We start from the raw sequence: 18042 nt of genomic DNA on the forward strand, positions 1-18042 counted from the left end.
TAAAAATTTTCCGTGCTAAAAAAATTGATTTAAAAAGCAGTAAGAAAGTCATCCCAAATGAAACCTTATAATTTTATGATTTGTAATATGAACATTATCTCAGCTACCTTCATATGAAGAGTATATCTATTTATAATTTTATTGAACGATGTTTTGATAATTTTAATTAAAATCACTCAAATGTTCTATTGGACACATCTTGTTGATTCTCTTATCATATATTTTCCTTTTAGTGACTTTATAATTGAGTGTTTTTATTGTCGAAATGCTCATTTGATTGTAGTAACCATTCAAGATGTGGAGACCGTTTTATACGACAAATAATATCATGAAATTTTATGTTGTTCTTAAGATGTTTGATATGGGCTCATTTGGATTCATATCCTAATTTTTTTTTTGGCTAGTTTCTTTGAGACTATCAATTCAACTATAAATTCATTGAAATCGAAGCTAAGATAGTTCTAAAATTAATTCTAATAATTTTTAATTCAAATATTATATTAAAAATCACATTTTATTGCTATATCTTCGGCATGCCTCAAAGATACATACAAAATATAATAAATGAGCCAATTTCAAATATATATATATATATATATATATATATATATATTAAAATTGTATAATACAAAATTTCAAAATTATTTTCTTTTGACAAAATAAGTAATTCTTATATTTAATTTTTATCCAATCCAATAATTTTAAGTATTTCAAATATATTATATATACTTAAAATTAAAATTTAAATGCAGTTATGCTGAAGACTTGCAACGAAATTGAAGTCCAAAGTCTCTATAAGTTCCATTATGTGGTCAATATTTCTGTCCGTGTAATTATAGCACATTTTTTTACGTTCAGAATTTGTTCTCCTGCTCACTGCATCGGAAAACGTGTGATCCAATCCCAACCGTCAATAAATGCCGCATGGTCAATCCGACGGTGGTATACGGCTCTCTGGTATTGTTTAATTGGGCTAAATTAAATTTCGCGAGGAGGGATTCTATTTCAAGTCGAAGATATTTTTCGGTGGCAAAAAAGCTTATTTCTTTTAGGGTTTCTTCTGCTGTGTTCTCTTGTTCTCTTTTTTTTCTCTCTGACCATTGCGAAGGAAAATCAATCAATTCTAGGGTTTCTTGGTGGGACGCTTCTTCTTTTCAGGTACAGTCCCGTCCGATATGGATCTGTTCTAGATCTCGCATGCTAGATCGTCTTTCTTCGAGGTGTTTTTGATGCTTGATTTGTGTTTTCGCAGAAGAGATATACATTAGATTTCATACTGGAATTGTTTTCTCGATCTGTACGACGTGCTTTGGGCTGTGTTTGGGATTAGGTTTAAAGCGTGTTTGTCCTTCCAATTATGCGATCATCATGGGCTGATTCCGTCGCGAACGCCGAGAGCTCGGCGGGCGCGGCCTCTGGATTCAACACCACCTCGTCCTCCAGCGCAGGTGTTGCGGTGACTTCTCGCCCTGAGCGCAATTCTTACGTCCCTCCTCATCTCCGTAATCGTCCTGCTGCTTCAGATCCCCCGGCCCCTTCTCACTCTGACGGCGGTTTTTCCGCTGTTAAGCCTTCAGGGTTCTCCGTACCTTCTGGTGGTAATCGCTGGGGAAGCGGCAGTAGTGGCCATGATGCGGGCCGCCCAAACGTCGGTGGTGGGCGTCCCTTAGGTGGTGGTGGTGGTGGGTGGAACTCCCGGACCAGTGGTTGGGACCGAGGCAGGGATCGGGAACCCAATCCCTTTGGACATGAGGATGAGACAGCAGAAGCTGCTTTCGATGATCTGCAGAACACTGGGATCAATTTTGATGCGTATGAGGACATTCCAGTTGAGACTAGCGGTGATAATGTGCCTCCGCCTGCTAATACCTTTGCTGAGATTGATCTTGGAGCGGCTTTAAATGAGAATATTAGGAGATGCAAGTATGTGAAGCCGACACCAGTGCAGCGACATGCAATCCCAATCTCACTATCAGGAAGAGATCTGATGGCTTGCGCACAGACAGGATCAGGAAAGACTGCCGCATTCTGCTTTCCTATTATAAGTGGGATAATGAGGAGCCCACCTTTACAGAAAACAAGAGGGGCTCGGATTGTGTACCCACTTGCTCTGATTTTATCGCCAACCCGTGAACTTTCTGTTCAAGTATGCTGATTTGAGTTATTATTGGCTATAAATATTTGTTCTTTGCATTTCTTGTTTTTACTCCTGTCGCTCCATATTTTATTCACAGATACATGAGGAGGCTAGGAAATTTGCTTATCAAACTGGTGTTAAGGTGGTGGTTACTTATGGTGGAGCCCCCGTTAATCAGCAGGTTTGTTTTATTTTATTTTATTTTCATATTTTGCTTAATGATTCAACTGTGTTGTGACGTATGGTACAAAAATATGAACAATTTGGGTCGAATGTTAGACAACTTTGCATTCTTTTCGTTAATCCATATTTTTACGGAGATCAGGCTGCGTGTTTTGTGCATAGAATTTGGCTGAGTATGTTTGGTCTCATTAGCATTTTCAGTGTTATATGCACAATGTTTTTAGATTTCTAGCTTTGAGTTTAGTGATATGTAGATTGTTTCTTGTTTTGGCACTACTGAGTGGCATTTTCTAGCTTTGCTATAATATTATTGGGAGATTTACATAAATAACGCTTTATTTTTTACTATACACATATCTAACACCCAAAACATAATATTACATGTCTACCATCCATAGAACAAATTTGGGTGCATTGAATGAAATATTAAAGTTTATAAGATGTTATGAATGGTAGAAATGAATTATATGAGTGGTATATTTGAGATTAAAGTTGTATATGAGTGGTAGATTTGTAATATTAATATTTTGGGTGTTAGATACGTAAATAGCATGAAATAAAGTGATATGTATGTAAATTTCCCAATATTATTTATAAGATGATTCTTTTTTTACGGTCAAATTTTTGTTCTCTTGTTTTTTTCTATCTGCTATGCTCATTTTCTTGCTGAATATGACCTTGGATTATTATGGATGATATTGATATGTATAAACTTTATGTTATTTGGATTTTTCACCTATGAAAATAACGTGAAACATTAATTTTTGCTGTAATGGAACATGCAAAATTACTATAATCATGACTTGCATCAGCTGCTTTCTATTGATAATATCTTATGTTGTTCTGTATGTTAATCTCTTTTTTTAATGCAAGGTCTAAATAACTGTTTTTGAATCATTGTATGATGAATATTTGGATTACTCATGTGCAGTAAGGGTAGTTTAAATTTCTTGTATGATGAACAGATATATGTTTAGCCATTGCCTTGAATGCTTGTTATTTGTTTCTATGAATTTGCTTTGCACAATCAAAGGAGACCCATTCTTACCCATTATTCTCTGCATCTTGTTTTCTAATGTTTTTTTTTACCTTTTTTAGATTGTAGCTTGACTCAATGGTGTAAACTTTCTATGCCATTGTGAGAAATATTTTTTAGGGCTGTCAAGTTATGTATAGTGGTGATATCGAGTCCAGTTTGGGTGAGCTAACTTTAAGTTGAATTTGAAGATTTGGATTTTGACTTTCTCGAGTTTGAGTGGAAGCAGAAGTGATTGAATACAATTAGAATTTTGAGTTGATTCAAGCCAAGTTTTTTAGTTTTATAATTTTTTTTATTGTTAAGCTAGATTGTTGTCTATATATATGATGCTTATGTGTTATGTAATATGAATGCATGTATACAATTATGTATACTTATGATAACACGCACATGTATATATATATATATATATATATGCATGTATCACATTTGCAGTTGATTTTGTGTTGAGTGTAGTGAATTGATTTTGATTTCTAGCTAATTAATTTCAAGTGATTATCAAGTGATCTTCAAGTGTTGCACATAACTATTGGCCATGTCTTATAATGGCATAATTTACTTTGTAGATTGTTGCTTGTTTTGCATGTTTATTCATTGATTAGAATGATTTTTTTTTCCATTGACATATTTTTATTTTTATTTTTTTCTATTTCCTGTATTCATTTTTTCTGGTTATCACTTTAGACTATTAGGGATGATTTTGATATGCATACACCTTATGCTATTGACGTGTTATCTGGATTTTTTACCTGTGGAAATAAAATTGAAACATTATTGCTGCTGTAATGGCACATGCAAAATTACCATAAGCATGACTTATGTCAGTTGTCTTCAATTGATGCTACTGTCTTATATTGTTCTGTCAGTTAATCAACCTTTTTTAATGCAAGTTCTAAGTAACTGCTTTTGAATTATTGTAAAATGAATATTTGGATTATTTATTTTCACTAAGGGCCTCTTAAATTTATTTTATGCTCTACAGATACAATCTTTAGCCATTGTCTTGAATGCTTGTTATTTGTTTTTATGAATTTGCTTTACACAATTAGATGACACCCATCCTTACCCATCATTTGCTCCATCTCTATATTTTATTATTTGTATCTATTTCCTTTTTAGATTGTAGCTTGGCTCAAGGGTGTGAAATTTCTGTGCAATAATGAGCTATATTTTCTTAAGGTTGTCATTTGTCAAGTTGTATATGGGAGTGATATCGGGTCCAGTATGAGTGAGCCAACCTAAACTTGAAATTGAAAATTTTGATTTTGACTATAGAAAATTCTTTATGAGGCAAAAATGGTTGATTGCAATTCAAATTTTGAGTTGAATCGAGTCAGTTTTATAAGTTTTATAAAATATTTTTTTAGTTGATCTATATTATCTATATATACAATACTTAAGCAATATGAATAAATATATAGGAATTTGTATATAATAATACACACATATATGCACATATATCACATATTTGGTTGATCTTGAGTTGAATCAAACTAATTTTGAGTTAGCCATATGGAACACATTGATTTTATTTTGATCCAATTTTAAGCGATTATCAAGTGAGCTTCAAGCTTTTCACATAACTACTAGTGCCTATATGCATATTTGCTTTGTTGATAGTTGCATGTTATGCATGTTTATTCATTCATCAAATTTGTACATCTTGGTGCTGTTTTATGTGAGCCATCAAAATCCAAATGCTTGACAGTTAAGATGCTATTACTTCCCACATTTAGGGATACACTTCTTTTGGCTATAACTTATTAAAAAAAATATTATTGATTGTGCATATGTTGAAGCACCCACTTACAATGATAATGAATACTGATGGCATCCCTTACATTATATACTATTTTTCTTTTTTGTCTAGATTTGAATCTAGTTCACGATCATTAATAAAGAAACCAAGCAATGAGCTTTCTTTTTTTTTTTTAAGATAGGAATCTTTCTACATAATTCATTTATATTAAGCTCTTCACATGGTTTGTTTTTCTAGGAGGTTATTCTATTGAGTTTGATGCTGATTAAGATTTTTGAAAACGATGGATTTATCTTATTGGATGTAGTAGTCTCTGAATGGATGCAATGTTTAAAATCCAACAAAAATTCGGTATTGAAGTTGCTGGAAAATATTGAGCCATATTAGATAATTTTTTGGACAAAGGACGAAAGATATTGTTATCTTGGCTTAATGAAAGAAGTTTCTAGATGGATTATATTTGTAACTAATATCATTAGTGGTTTGTTAGACCGGTCCCTCCTGGACCGGCTCTAGCATATTTGAGGCGAAATAGGCTTCCACTTGTTTCAGACGAAACAAGCTTTCGCCTAGGATGATTGCCCGCCATTTTGGGTGGGGCCTAAGGGCAATTTTGAATAGGAGAAAAGGGACAGGCTAGGAGGGAAAGTCAATATAGGAGGGCTGTTTGTGGATTTGGAAAATTGTTGTTTGCCTTAAGTTGGTTGTTTCCCTGGGATTAGGGTTATGTTGTGTTTGCTGAATTTAGGTTGTTCTTAGGTTGAGTGGGATCTAGCTGGCAATTAGGGATTTGGGAGAGCTGGATCTTCCACTCCAATTGAAAATCCAATTGTATATTGTCTTTCTTTCATAGCTACTTCAATAAAAAGGGTTTTGTTTGTATTATTCTCTATATTTTCTCTTGTTATTTGCTTGGTGGCTTTGCTGAAATTCAATTTCAGCCAATGGTTAATTGTTTTCTACAAGCATTTCCTATCATGTTTGTAAAGTGGAGAGCTTGAGGATAGGAAGAAATAATGATAGGGAACAACAAGTGAAAATTTACTTGCTTGCTCGGCTTTTAAATATTTTTTAATAACTAGTTTCATAAGTACGTAGAGATTATGCTTCTTTCATAACGATCCCTTCATAAGTTCTCATGAACCAATTTGTTTGAAATAGTATAGTTGGATATTCATTTGAACAACATATCAATCTATACAAATTTAAGAGACTGTCAAGTTGAGACAAGAATTAACACTTACAAAACCAATTTTTTGCAAATATGTTTACGTTTTATATCATGATTTTTTCAGTGCATTTACAAAAAGGGGGTCATCTATTTGCATATTACATGAAAGTAGGTACAAAAACATGTATGCCAACGTAACAAAAAATATTACGAAATTCCCTAATCTACTCTGCTTTTATTGGCCTTGCTTCCAAGTGCTCTGCTGGGTTGGCCCTTTTTGTAGTATATGCTCTGCTGGGTTGGCCCTTTTTGTGTATATTCATTATTCATTTAGACCCAAAAGTCATACTTTTTGGGATCCATTGGACATAGCTTTGACTTAACCTGAACTATTTTGCCTCCATGTTATTGTCAAGCCCATCAACAGCTTTCAACCTCAACACTCTGATATTCTCCAACTTATTTGGTTCGAACATCCCACTTCAATTGACATTCACTTTCCTTTATTTTTCATCTCAATTAATCTTATCTTCGCACTTGTATCTAGATAAGGAGATGGTCATCTTTGTTTAGCTGCAGGTTTCATGTGATGCCTATTTTTTTTGCACCAAATCAGAAGATTATTTGTGTTTGACAGTATTCAAGATCGAAAGCCTTGGAAGAAGCTCAAATCCAGGTTACACCTTTTGACCAGCTGGGCCCCAAGTCTTCTCTAAACCCACTCTCGGTTGTTGATTGCTTAACTTTGATAATCTTCCATCCGGAAGTTCTCCTTTGCCACAAATTACAACAATCCACTTAATATTGTTTTCATTATTTGCTGTTTAGTTGTTGTCGCCTTACTTGCCTTTGCTTAGAGCTTATTTCAATCATTTGGATTGAGGTTAATATCTATAATGTTGACTCTTTCGATCTTTGGTATTATCACACAGATGATGACTTCTCTCAGGCACATTGGTTCTGTTTCAACTTGGCCTATTCAATAATTTGGTAGTACACGCCTATTTTCACTCCTGCCCTACCCCTTATTAGATTATTATTGTTGTTTCCTAAGGCTTGACTATTCGCTTGCTGTCCTAGACCAACTGTTGTTTATCATGCCTATGCCCGCTTGTTTGCCAATTCAGCATATCTTGGTTGTTGCCTCTATGGGTTACAAACAAATCGATTTCTTCAATTCATGTCCTATTGCTAAATTTTAGTGTCTCATTTTGATCAACCGTCGATGCATTCTATCAACCCCAAGCCGATAAGTACCTATGGAGCCAACAACCCTCCGATATTCAACCCCAGAGTCAAGCCTTGTATATAGACTCCTGATCAACTTCAAAAATTTAGTCCAGAGGATATTTTAACCCTCAAACACCCATATTCTGTGTTATTCTACCATGTTGCATGCTATTGACCTAGGTTGTGTGCATTCAAAGAAAGTAAAAAAGGGGAGGGGTGTAAGTTGTCCTCCACACTAGATGTGCCAAAGATAAAAGTAATTGCTTGTTGCTCTTAGATGATTATAATTGCTCCTCAGTCTGCCAATCAGAGGTCAACCACTTCTCAATAAAAGCCTTGGTTAGCACCAAGTGAAAAGGGCTTTTAATTATCCCGTTGAGACATGGAACTTTTAGAATAGTGTATGGAGTCTCGTTTACCTCTTCTTATTCATCCCTTTTTCTGTTGCTGCGTGAAAGATAATTATGAACCTTCAATGCACATTTTAACTTTTATAATGGGTTTATCACCTTGATTACTTCACAGGTGTAGGTTACAAGTTGAATTACATACATTCTGATCTATGTATTTCATTATTCTCATGTTCTCCGTACTAGATACTACCAAAGATAGAAGTAAACGTTTGTCACTCTTAGATGATTACAATGGCTCCTTAGGCTGCCAATTAGAGGTCAATTGCCTCCCAATAAAACTTTCATTAGCACGAAGTGAGAGAACTTCTAGTAATCTTGTTGAGACATGGAACTCCTTTAATAGGGAACGGAGTCCCTTTTTTGCCCTTTTTCATCCCTTCATTGCTTCTAAATGTGAACCTTGTCTACACATACAATTTTCCTTTTATAGTAGACTTCCTCACCTTGATCTACTTTGTAGATGCAGGCTACTAAGTTGAATCATGTTCAGTTTGCTCTATGTATGCCATCATTCTCCTCTTTTTTTTTAAGAATGTGGCAACCTTTTTTGAAGCTCTTGAGAAAATCTCTATAAGACATCTATTAGTTTTCTCTTCACTCAGTCATCTCACTTTTTTTTTTCTCTCGATCCTGGAATAATCTTGAGTGAAATGATTGCCCTCTCCCTCCCTTTCTTATGCCATTTGGAAGCACTATTTCGGTGGTGGGAAGCACTTTTCATCAGTTAACTTTTTTTTTGGGTGTATTGATGCTTCTTCGGCTTCGAAGTAAAATTATGCTTGTGTGAACCTCTTCATCATCCTTAATCTGTTTTATATTAACAACAAACTTTACGTGCAAGCTTGCATAACTTAAGTGTGCTGGGAATGACATCTCAGTTGCTGGTATCTTTGTTGTCGGAAATTGGAGCAGGTCAGTTTGAACTCTCTAGTCATTCAATCAAGGACAACTTTTGAAATTAAGATAACAATCATCATAGTTAACACTAATTAAGAATAGTGTCATTCTGCTGATTGGGAAATCACGATGAGTTAGCGGTTGGATTTACTAATTGCTAATGTCCTGACTGCATGCATAACCTTGGTAAATAGATTTTGATGAAAAGATGTTGGCCTCGACATGTTGGGTCAAGCCACGCCTTGCTTGTCAATCAAGTCAACTAGAGGCTACCCTCCTAAATGATAGATGGAGAACCTTAATGATTTGTTTCATGATTGCCATACGATTTACCTCATGTTTTTTCTCGGGTTCCACCCTCCATTAATTGGTCCATTTGAAAAGTAATTGTTCCAGTAGGAATTGACCCAATGGAGGTCCTTTGACTCTGAAACAATAGGTTCTAAACTTGCTTGGTTGGTCTCCCGTCTTCTTGGATCCATTATGGTTATGTGAAAAAGAAGCATCATCTGTATCTACTCCAAGATATGCCACGCCCAACCATATGCCACCATTCCTAACACGCTTATTGTTAAACCATGCTAATGTAGGAAGGTTGACATGTTATACCGACGCACTTGCTAGGTTGGTATCGACCTCTTGTTGGATCCATTATGGTTATGCAAAAAGGTTGACATGCTATCCTAACACACTTATTGATAACCCTGCTAGGTTTGTCTCCCCCTCTTGTTGGATCCATTGTGGTTATATAAAAAGGAAGCATTGCCTATATCCACTCCAATATATATTCCACAGCCAACCATATACCACGATTCCTAAAACCACTTATTGATAAACCATGCTAATGTTGGAAGGTTGACATGCTATACCAATCTCTTCCAATTAGCATAACTTATTTCCTTACATGTCTAGGCATGTAGCAATGAAAGCTAGGAATGGCTTATACAAGAATTTCCTTTTTGTGTGAGATAGCGTGTTAGTTATTGCTTCCATGGAAAAGTTATTGAATTGATATGAGCAAAACTCAAAAGATATTGTTATTCCTTAGCATGTTGACCTTCTTTAGTGTTCGAGATTCAAACAAAAGTTTTAATTATTTTCAAACTTTCATAGGTTTCAAATTTTTTTTCAAGAAACATATCCATAACTTTCTTGAATGATATCATTAATAAAAGACAAATTCTTTACTCTTATATGTGACTCACTTCTTGCAGTATACTACAGATCTAAATGCACTTATAAAAAAAATCCCTTAGATTTATGTTTTGAAGTAACGTTTTGGTTTTTTTTCCACCACAGATGTTCTTACGATTCAAATATGTAGGCTTCTTGTTCCCAGAGAACTTTTGTTTGCACAGTTCTTGTAGCTCTCTTTGACTTTCATGTCACAATTTTTAATGTCACAGCATGGTTTCATTAACAAGATTACAGATTTCTGTTATGATGATTGAAGAGTATTTGCACACATTTAGGCTTTTATCATCACATTTAAAATTGCTACCGCTGCGATTTAATTCACCAGGGAAATCAAGTTTCTTCTAAACATAGAAACACATTCATCATCCTTGAGTAGTCTCTGTGCCATAATTGGGGTTTGACTCAAATGGCTCATTCACTTTGAACTTTGCTTGCCCTGTTGTTTCCAAAATACACAATGCCACATTCTTTTTTGTTCAGAAACTCTATCCAACTCCTATTTGTGTCATATTATAGGAGCACCAAGAGTTTTTATTATGTCCCTTATTTGAATTTTAATTCAGGATTAATAGGACCTTGACACTGTCATACCCTCTCTTTGTTGGTGCCACATCTCCTCCATCTTTGACTTTTTCTTGGCTCGTCTTTTTCTCTGGGAACTACTTTTTAAAATGACTTTCTTATGAAAAAGAAAATATTTTCTTCATTCCTTTGACATGGAGCTTGAATTGGTTATTGGTTTCTACTTCCTTGCACAATTAGCCCTTCAACTACATTATCTTGTTTAGATTCAACATTTCTTTTAATTTCTTTTGAATTTAGTGCAATTTTTACTTAGACATAGCCAAGAAATTATTTTCATAAAACAATGTAAAAAAATGCTCATGCCAACTTGGTAATGAACTTAAGAGCATAACTATTTAATTTCATCTTTTATTCTCATAACTTAGGGATGGTGGAATCACTACTTCCTCTAGGCGTGATCATCACCTTGTTCTCACATGTTCTCTTTTTCTAGCATAACAAAGTAACGCATCTCTTCAAGAATTGTTTTAATAGCACCTCCACAGTTGGTAATTGCTGAGATGAGGTTGCTTAACTTTTTCGCTCACAACCTATTTCTCTTGGAGACCACCTGCATGTTATTCTTAAGGATCATGAACCCTAGTAGCTTGAAAGGGAAAAGGAAACAAAGAAATAGAGTGATGTTAATCAATTTTGCCTTAGTATGTGAAATATGATCAACTGCCTTAATAAAACCATATTTTGCATCATTGGAAGGCTTTGCTCTTTGTTCCAGCACTTGTGATGCCATTACAGATGTTGTACCTTTCTTCCAGACACATTTGCCCATATGTATGTTGCCATATTTGAAGATTCAACGAGCATCACCAGGAACTATCTTTTGCTCACCGCCTTTATGCTCTCAACTTCAGTTATAGTTCCTTCCTTTGGCTCATCTCCTCTTGGCGGCAACCAATTCCTACACTTATATATGTTATCCCTCAATCAGGAAAAGGTTAAAACTAAGCTGCATTTTGGAGCCGTGATTGGACAAAAAGCTCGCAGAAACTTGTTGATTTGAGATGGAATGGTGCTGGAAAACAAAGTCTTTATTTTGAGACCACAAACTATTCATAGATCCAAAATAAGGGAGGAAAGATGTAAATTCAAAATAGTCTTCTATGTATGATCTTGGTTGTCCATCGAAATGCAAACAAATGATTGATGTGGAAAGCCAAGCAGCCCGAACCATATGATTACACTTTTAAAAGCTCAAGAACACCTCCTAACCCATCCACAAACCTAAAATTGTTATATTCAAAGATTTTCCTTTGATCATCTCGGAGGACATCCTCTTGCGATCCTCTCACAGGACTAAATCTCTTTGGTTGTAACTCCTAGTTACTATAGTTCCTTGCTTTAACTATGCCAAGTTCTTCCTCGAGTCCTCAATTCAATCCGCGACTAAAAATAAGAGCCAATCTACTCAGTGCTTTTGCAGACCCATTTTGCAATGCTGAGGTCCTCTTAAACACGTTGGTGTTGTCCATCGATAATTATTGCACTCAACCCTTGAAATCCTTCTTTTTGAGGCAATGATTTTAATCACTCAACTGCCGCATTCAATTTATGGTAAGTGGGTTTCAATGAACTCTTTCCACACTTTTCTCCTACTCTTCTTATCCCAAAATATGATATAGAAGCTAAAAATAATTACGAGCTAAAGCAAGTCTAGCAGTTAATTTTGCCTATCCATCCTCTCTACCTCACCATGCAATATATAAACCTAAGTATGTGGCCTGTATGGACATGCCCACATAGACAGCTTAAAAAAACGGATCTTTGATTTATACATTGTTTTTTGTTGCTTGCCTCTTGGGAACTTTATTATTGTTTTATTCAGTTATTTTTATGCTTTATTTAATTATACCTCATTCTTTGTTCTAATCGTTATTTTGCATTATTTTTATTAGTTGCGAGACCTAGAGAGGGGCGTTGATGTCCTTGTTGCAACTCCTGGCCGATTGGTGGATCTGCTTGAAAGGGCTAGAGTTTCATTATCGATGATCAGGTATTTGGCCTTAGATGAAGCTGATAGAATGCTTGATATGGGTTTTGAACCACAGATCAGAAAGATTGTGGAGCAGATGGACATGCCCCCGCCAGGTGTGAGGCAGACTATGCTCTTCAGTGCCACCTTTCCAAAAGAGATTCAGGTTGATTTCTTTGATTCTGCATCACGCTTTGTTATCATCTTGGCACTTGTTGCGTATATGCTAATTTATGTACCATTAATGGAATGCTATTGGGTTGCTTTATGCATGTCACTGTTTTGATTTTAGTATAACTGTGCTGGTCTTACCATTTGGCTCTGGAATCTTCTTGATAATGACCTTGCAATTACATGCATAGGTGAGTTTAATAACTTGTATTATCCTTGACTAATATTCAGTTTCTCTACATCTCAATGTATGCAGTTTCCATTGATGCGAAGTTTCTTGATTGATCGTTCTTAACTATTTAATTTTGTTTGCCATGTTGTACCAAAAGTAAGTATTTCTTAGTACTGAGGCACTTTTTGAAGAAATTTGTGCATAGTAAGTTTTTAATAGTGGCTGAAGTACCTTTTACGTATCACGTGTGACGTGATGAAATTATTGATCCTCTCTCCCTTCTTCTTAAATGAAATGACTTGGCGATGAGTGTTGGTCAAGTGCAATTGGTTCAGGTTGGCTACATTTTCATTCCAACTGAGTTGGTATCTATTATTCCATTTTTTTTTATTTGATGATATTCGGATCATTATTTGGAAAATAATGATAAAGACAACTTTGTTTGTTTGCTGCTTTGCCATTGTTTCTTGAGTGGAAAGACAGCAAAAGGGAAATCATCCCAGATTGTTCTTTTTAAACAGTAAGCCTAAGTCAATGGTAGTCAATTGATATAAAAAATGGTTCCATGAGGTTTTCTTGTGTCCCATAGTTTTCTTATAGTACTCAAAACTTCACTGTTTATGGATTTAACACCTAAATTGTATTATTTACATAATATACCACCCTCCTTAGCTCCATTAACAACAAAATTCTAGACCATGACGAAGGTTGCGACAGGCCAAATATGAGGATGTCGCGATGGGCCGGAGATGAGGATGGCATGATGGGTTGGAATCAAGGAGGCCGTGCAAGGATCTAGATAGTAAGGGGACGAACAGGCTGCGACAAGATCTTGTTGAAGATTGCGATGGGTCTTGTTAGCATTGACTAGATCATTGTTGTGCGAACCGGTGGCAGGCGAAGCGGGTTATGGAACTTACGGCATGGGAAGGTGGTGACATGATGAAGTCTTGAGGGGATTGGACGGCGTGCAAAATTTTAATGGGGTAAGCTGTATTTTTGTTGTTTAAGTGTTACATAAGTAAATAGTGAAGTTTAGATGTTAAATATATCGGTGGTGAAGTTTTGAGTGCTATAGATATAAACCCCTCATGAATTTTGCATGTACACACATAGGGTGGGTCCCTTTGTGGGACCAATCATAGTATTGCAATCCCTTCATTTATTAACTACTTTTTCTTAGTTACTATCATTTTTTTTGTGACAATTTATGATTATTATTATTATCATTTGTTGCAATTTGTTTTTGATTACTGCTGTTCCTTTGTCCTTGGCTCGGTAAGAAAGTTTTTGTGTTGATAATATGTGGACTGTTGGTGTAAATACCAACGTAAAAGCTAATGAAAGGAATCTAAATTTTATATAGCCGGCCTCAAATAAATGGGATAAGACTGATGATGATGATGAATTAAATTTGAGAACAAGGATAAAAAAAAAGTATATTTTGTGTGGTGATTTTTATTACACTGGTTTCTCGATATCTTCATGTCATGTGGACATCTGATAGTTATGTGCTAGAACTTGTGTTTGCCTTGACACGCTGATGACTTTGGTGTAGAGACTGGCTGCTGATTTTCTTTCGAAATATATCTTCCTAGCTGTGGGAAGGGTTGGGTCCAGCACTGATTTGATCGTTCAGAGAGTGGAATTTGTTCAAGAATCTGATAAACGAAGCCATCTTATGGATCTTCTTCATGCCCAAAGAGCAAACGGGGTGCAGGGAAAGGTAGTATACCTTGATTATATTTTCCCACTCCCATGCATCCAGTTAAATCTTACGGATAATTTATTTGTTATGTTCAATGACTCTTTGATAAAGCTCAATATTTCTTTCTTGTTTATTTTGTGTTTATTTTTTTTATAACCTTTTTGAATTGTTACTTCTACGTTACCGCTGCAGCAAGCGCTGACTTTAGTTTTTGTGGAGACAAAGAAAGGAGCTGATTCCTTGGAGCATTGGTTATGTATGAATGGATTTCCTGCAACTTCTATTCATGGCGATAGAACACAGCAAGTAAGAAATCTGTTCCCATTATTATCGACGTGTAACTGCTTAGCATATCTTTTGATTAACTTGAAGGACATATGTGATGTTATTAAATCTAAAATATTCTTAATATCATTAAGTGCTGCGCTTATTTTCAATTTTGTTTGAGGTAGTTTTTATTAATGAGTTTACACAGCAATTATTAAGATACAGCGGTAACTACAACAATTATGTTGGCCTGAACTGTATTTTATTGCTGATGCTATTTCTTTTAAGATTTTGTGTTAGAAAGATATATTATTTGTATTTATAAATGTCCACTGTCATTTGGTAAGCAAGTTGCCGTAACCAAAAAGCTAGATTTGTCTTTTGATAATCGTTGGCTTGGGTGATCGTTTGTTACCCACGTCTTTAAACAAGTTGGTTTTAATCATGTTAGTGAGCCAGGTTCTGGTGTGTTTTAGACCGAAGCCAATCTATTTTTATATAAAAAGGTGTCCCTACAACAACAACAACAACAACAACATCAAGCCTTTATCCCACTACGTGGGGTCGGCTACATGAATCCTTTTTCTCCATTGTGCCCTACCTTTCTTAACATAAGTCATTCCTAATATAAAAAGGTGTCCCTATTATTCTAATTTCTCCTCCAGTAGGTTTTCCAGAGCTTGGTGTATATTACCATCTCTTTTCATAATCCTAGTTATTTGTGATTTTCTGCCATATTAAGACGACCTTTTGATTGTGTCCGAAAGCTTTTTATAACCCCCCCCCATCCCCCACCCCAATGATGCTAAATGATAGTTGATTAAGGCTTCGTTTGGGACGGCTTTCTTACTGCTTCTTAAAACAATTTTTAGTGCAAACCATCTATATTTGTGTTGATATAAAGTTGGCCATAGTTCTTTAAAGAAGCGAACTCATTGAGTCATTTTGGATTGCTGGGTTTGAATCATGTCATTGTGAGGATGCTATTAGGTTTATTTTCACTCTGATTTTGGCGAAGATCTCCTCCAATGCGACGTAAGTATGATTTTTGTGTATAATAGATCGAATAGACATGAAAAGGTTGGGCTGTGGGAATTTGCTGGATTGTGATTGAGGTCCTCTATCCTCCCTTGGAGAAAATGTTTCTTTAGCAACTTGAGTTTCCTCAAGATTTGTTTCTGCAACGCCTGTCAATTTTGATCGTTGCTGAATATGTTAATTGTTCATCTTAACATCGCAGCTGTGGTGCTTCTTCCACTTAATAATACAACTTCACCTGTACTTCTTTTGTTTCTTTCCACATACTTCACCTGTACCCATCAAAATTGATGCTCTACTCTATTGAGGTGTAAGGGCATCTCCAACCTAACTCCAAACGCTTGAATGACGTTGCTGGAGAGCTCCCGGTAAAACTTCCGTTATTTGGTTGCAGGTGAACAGTGGGACGCTAATATTGGCGTTGCACTGTTCATCTCCGCTATTTTTCTGTGTCTACCTAACTTACCAAAGAAACGCGCGAAAAGAAGAAAGAACGTTACCTTCGCAAAATTAGAGTTTGATTGGACGAATCACGGTATTTTTTTCAGTTTCACGGCATTTTGGAGTGAAAAATGAAATTTTCAGTTGGAGTGGTCTAAGTAATTGTTCATCAACTGATTATTGTTTATTTCCTTTTTGCTGTCTGAAGTCTCTCTCTCTTTTTTTTTTTTAAATGCAGGAACGCGAGTATGCTCTGAGATCTTTCAAAAGTGGTCAGGCTCCAATTTTGGTGGCAACTGATGTTGCAGCTCGGGGACTTGACATTCCACATGTGGCTCACGTAGTAAACTTCGACCTTCCTAATGACATTGATGACTACGTGCACCGGATTGGAAGAACAGGGAGAGCAGGAAAGTCAGGTTTGGCGACCGCCTTCTTTAATGATAGCAATACCTCCATGGCCAGACCTCTCTCTGAGCTCATGCTGGAGTCAAACCAAGAGGTACCACCCTGGCTTAGTCGGTATGCAGCTCGATCTTCTTACGTCGGCGTCGGTCGTAATCGGCGCTCTGGCGGTGGAGGCCGCTTTGGTGGCCGTGACTTCAGGAGGGACTCTTATAACAGGGGTGGTGGCGGTGGCGGTGATTACTATGGCGGCGGTGGTGGCGGTGGCGGCGGTGGTGGCGGTTATGGTGGTGGAGGATCGGCCGGATACAGTGGTGGCGGCGGAGGCTATGGAGGCAACAACCCAGGGTTTACAAGCGCTTGGGACTGATCCTTGGTAGCATGTCTTAACACTGTATTTTTGTCTGTTATTTCTTAAGATTATATATTCTTGACTAGGCTTTAATATCTAAGGATTAAGGTATGGGGGTAATTGCCCCCCCTTTTTTGACTTCACTTTAATGAGTAATGTCTCTTTTTATTTGGCTTCCATTGTTGTTTGGTTGGTTGTATCTAGCGTTTGTTTGATTGACCCTACTGTTCGTTTTGTTTTAAAATAATAGTTTCCATGAAAAATATCTTTTAGATGATTTATTGAAGGCATGATTAATAGTTCTTTTTCTTTTTAAGTTATATATCTATACGGGGCTGTTTGGTAGCCTCCTGGATTTGATTTAAGTAGGATTTCGTAAATCCTCTAAATCCGGATTTTGAAAATCCTTAGAGGCTTAAATTTTGAAAACTGTTTGGTAACATTCATGATAAATCCTCTTAAATCTCATGTGACTGTTTGGCTATAGAGCAGGATTTATTGAGTTGATTTTTCCTCTAGCATCATGGATTTCATAAATCCGTCAAAATACAAGTTTTCAGAAATCTGGGATTATTCGGGATTTAGAGCGAATCGGCGGAATTTTTCATCTACTGTGGCCGTTTGGCTGGATTTCGTTCAAATCCAGCCTAAATCCTGCTACCAAACAGCCCCTACAAGTTGTGATATTTGCGTAAACATTTGTTCATTATTTGTTCTTGTTGCCGTTGCATTTTTCTTGGCTTTTACAAGATTGATCACACTAACATTAAGATGTGAATTTTATTTTATGCATACATATTTTATATTAAATGTATTTATAAATTAATACTATTTATTTCTAGTGAATTTTATTATAGATGTAGAATTTATTTAATGTATGACTCTTGTTTGCTAGTCAAATTTATAAA

At 35.9% G+C, this 18042-nt stretch overlaps 1 protein-coding gene across 1 annotated transcript; it reads left to right on the forward strand.

The window, feature by feature from the left end:
* The first annotated feature begins 997 nt into the window (after window positions 1-997).
* LOC110095452 (DEAD-box ATP-dependent RNA helicase 52B) lies at window positions 998-17406 on the forward strand. Its single transcript, XM_020820993.2, has 7 exons — window positions 998-1158; window positions 1253-2146; window positions 2235-2318; window positions 12504-12746; window positions 14482-14649; window positions 14824-14937; window positions 16616-17406. Exons 2-7 carry the CDS (start codon window positions 1358-1360, stop codon window positions 17150-17152), a joined length of 1935 nt encoding a protein of 644 aa, XP_020676652.1. The 5' UTR covers window positions 998-1158; window positions 1253-1357; the 3' UTR covers window positions 17153-17406.
* The last annotated feature ends 636 nt before the right edge of the window (window positions 17407-18042 follow it).

This window comes from Dendrobium catenatum, unplaced genomic scaffold (assembly GCF_001605985.2).
Source record: "Dendrobium catenatum unplaced genomic scaffold, ASM160598v2 fragScaff_scaffold_370, whole genome shotgun sequence".
In the NCBI taxonomy this organism is placed as follows: Eukaryota; Viridiplantae; Streptophyta; class Magnoliopsida; order Asparagales; family Orchidaceae; genus Dendrobium; species Dendrobium catenatum.

Coding starts and splice junctions, on each gene's coding strand:
- LOC110095452 (XM_020820993.2), top strand. CDS start 1,358: ATGCGATCATCATGGGCTGATTCCGTCGCGAACGCCGAGAGCTCGGCG. Junction 12,747..14,481: donor CCTTTCCAAAAGAGATTCAG/GTTGATTTCTTT, acceptor ACTTTGGTGTAG/AGACTGGCTGCTGATTTTCT. Junction 14,938..16,615: donor ATGGCGATAGAACACAGCAA/GTAAGAAATCTG, acceptor TTTTAAATGCAG/GAACGCGAGTATGCTCTGAG.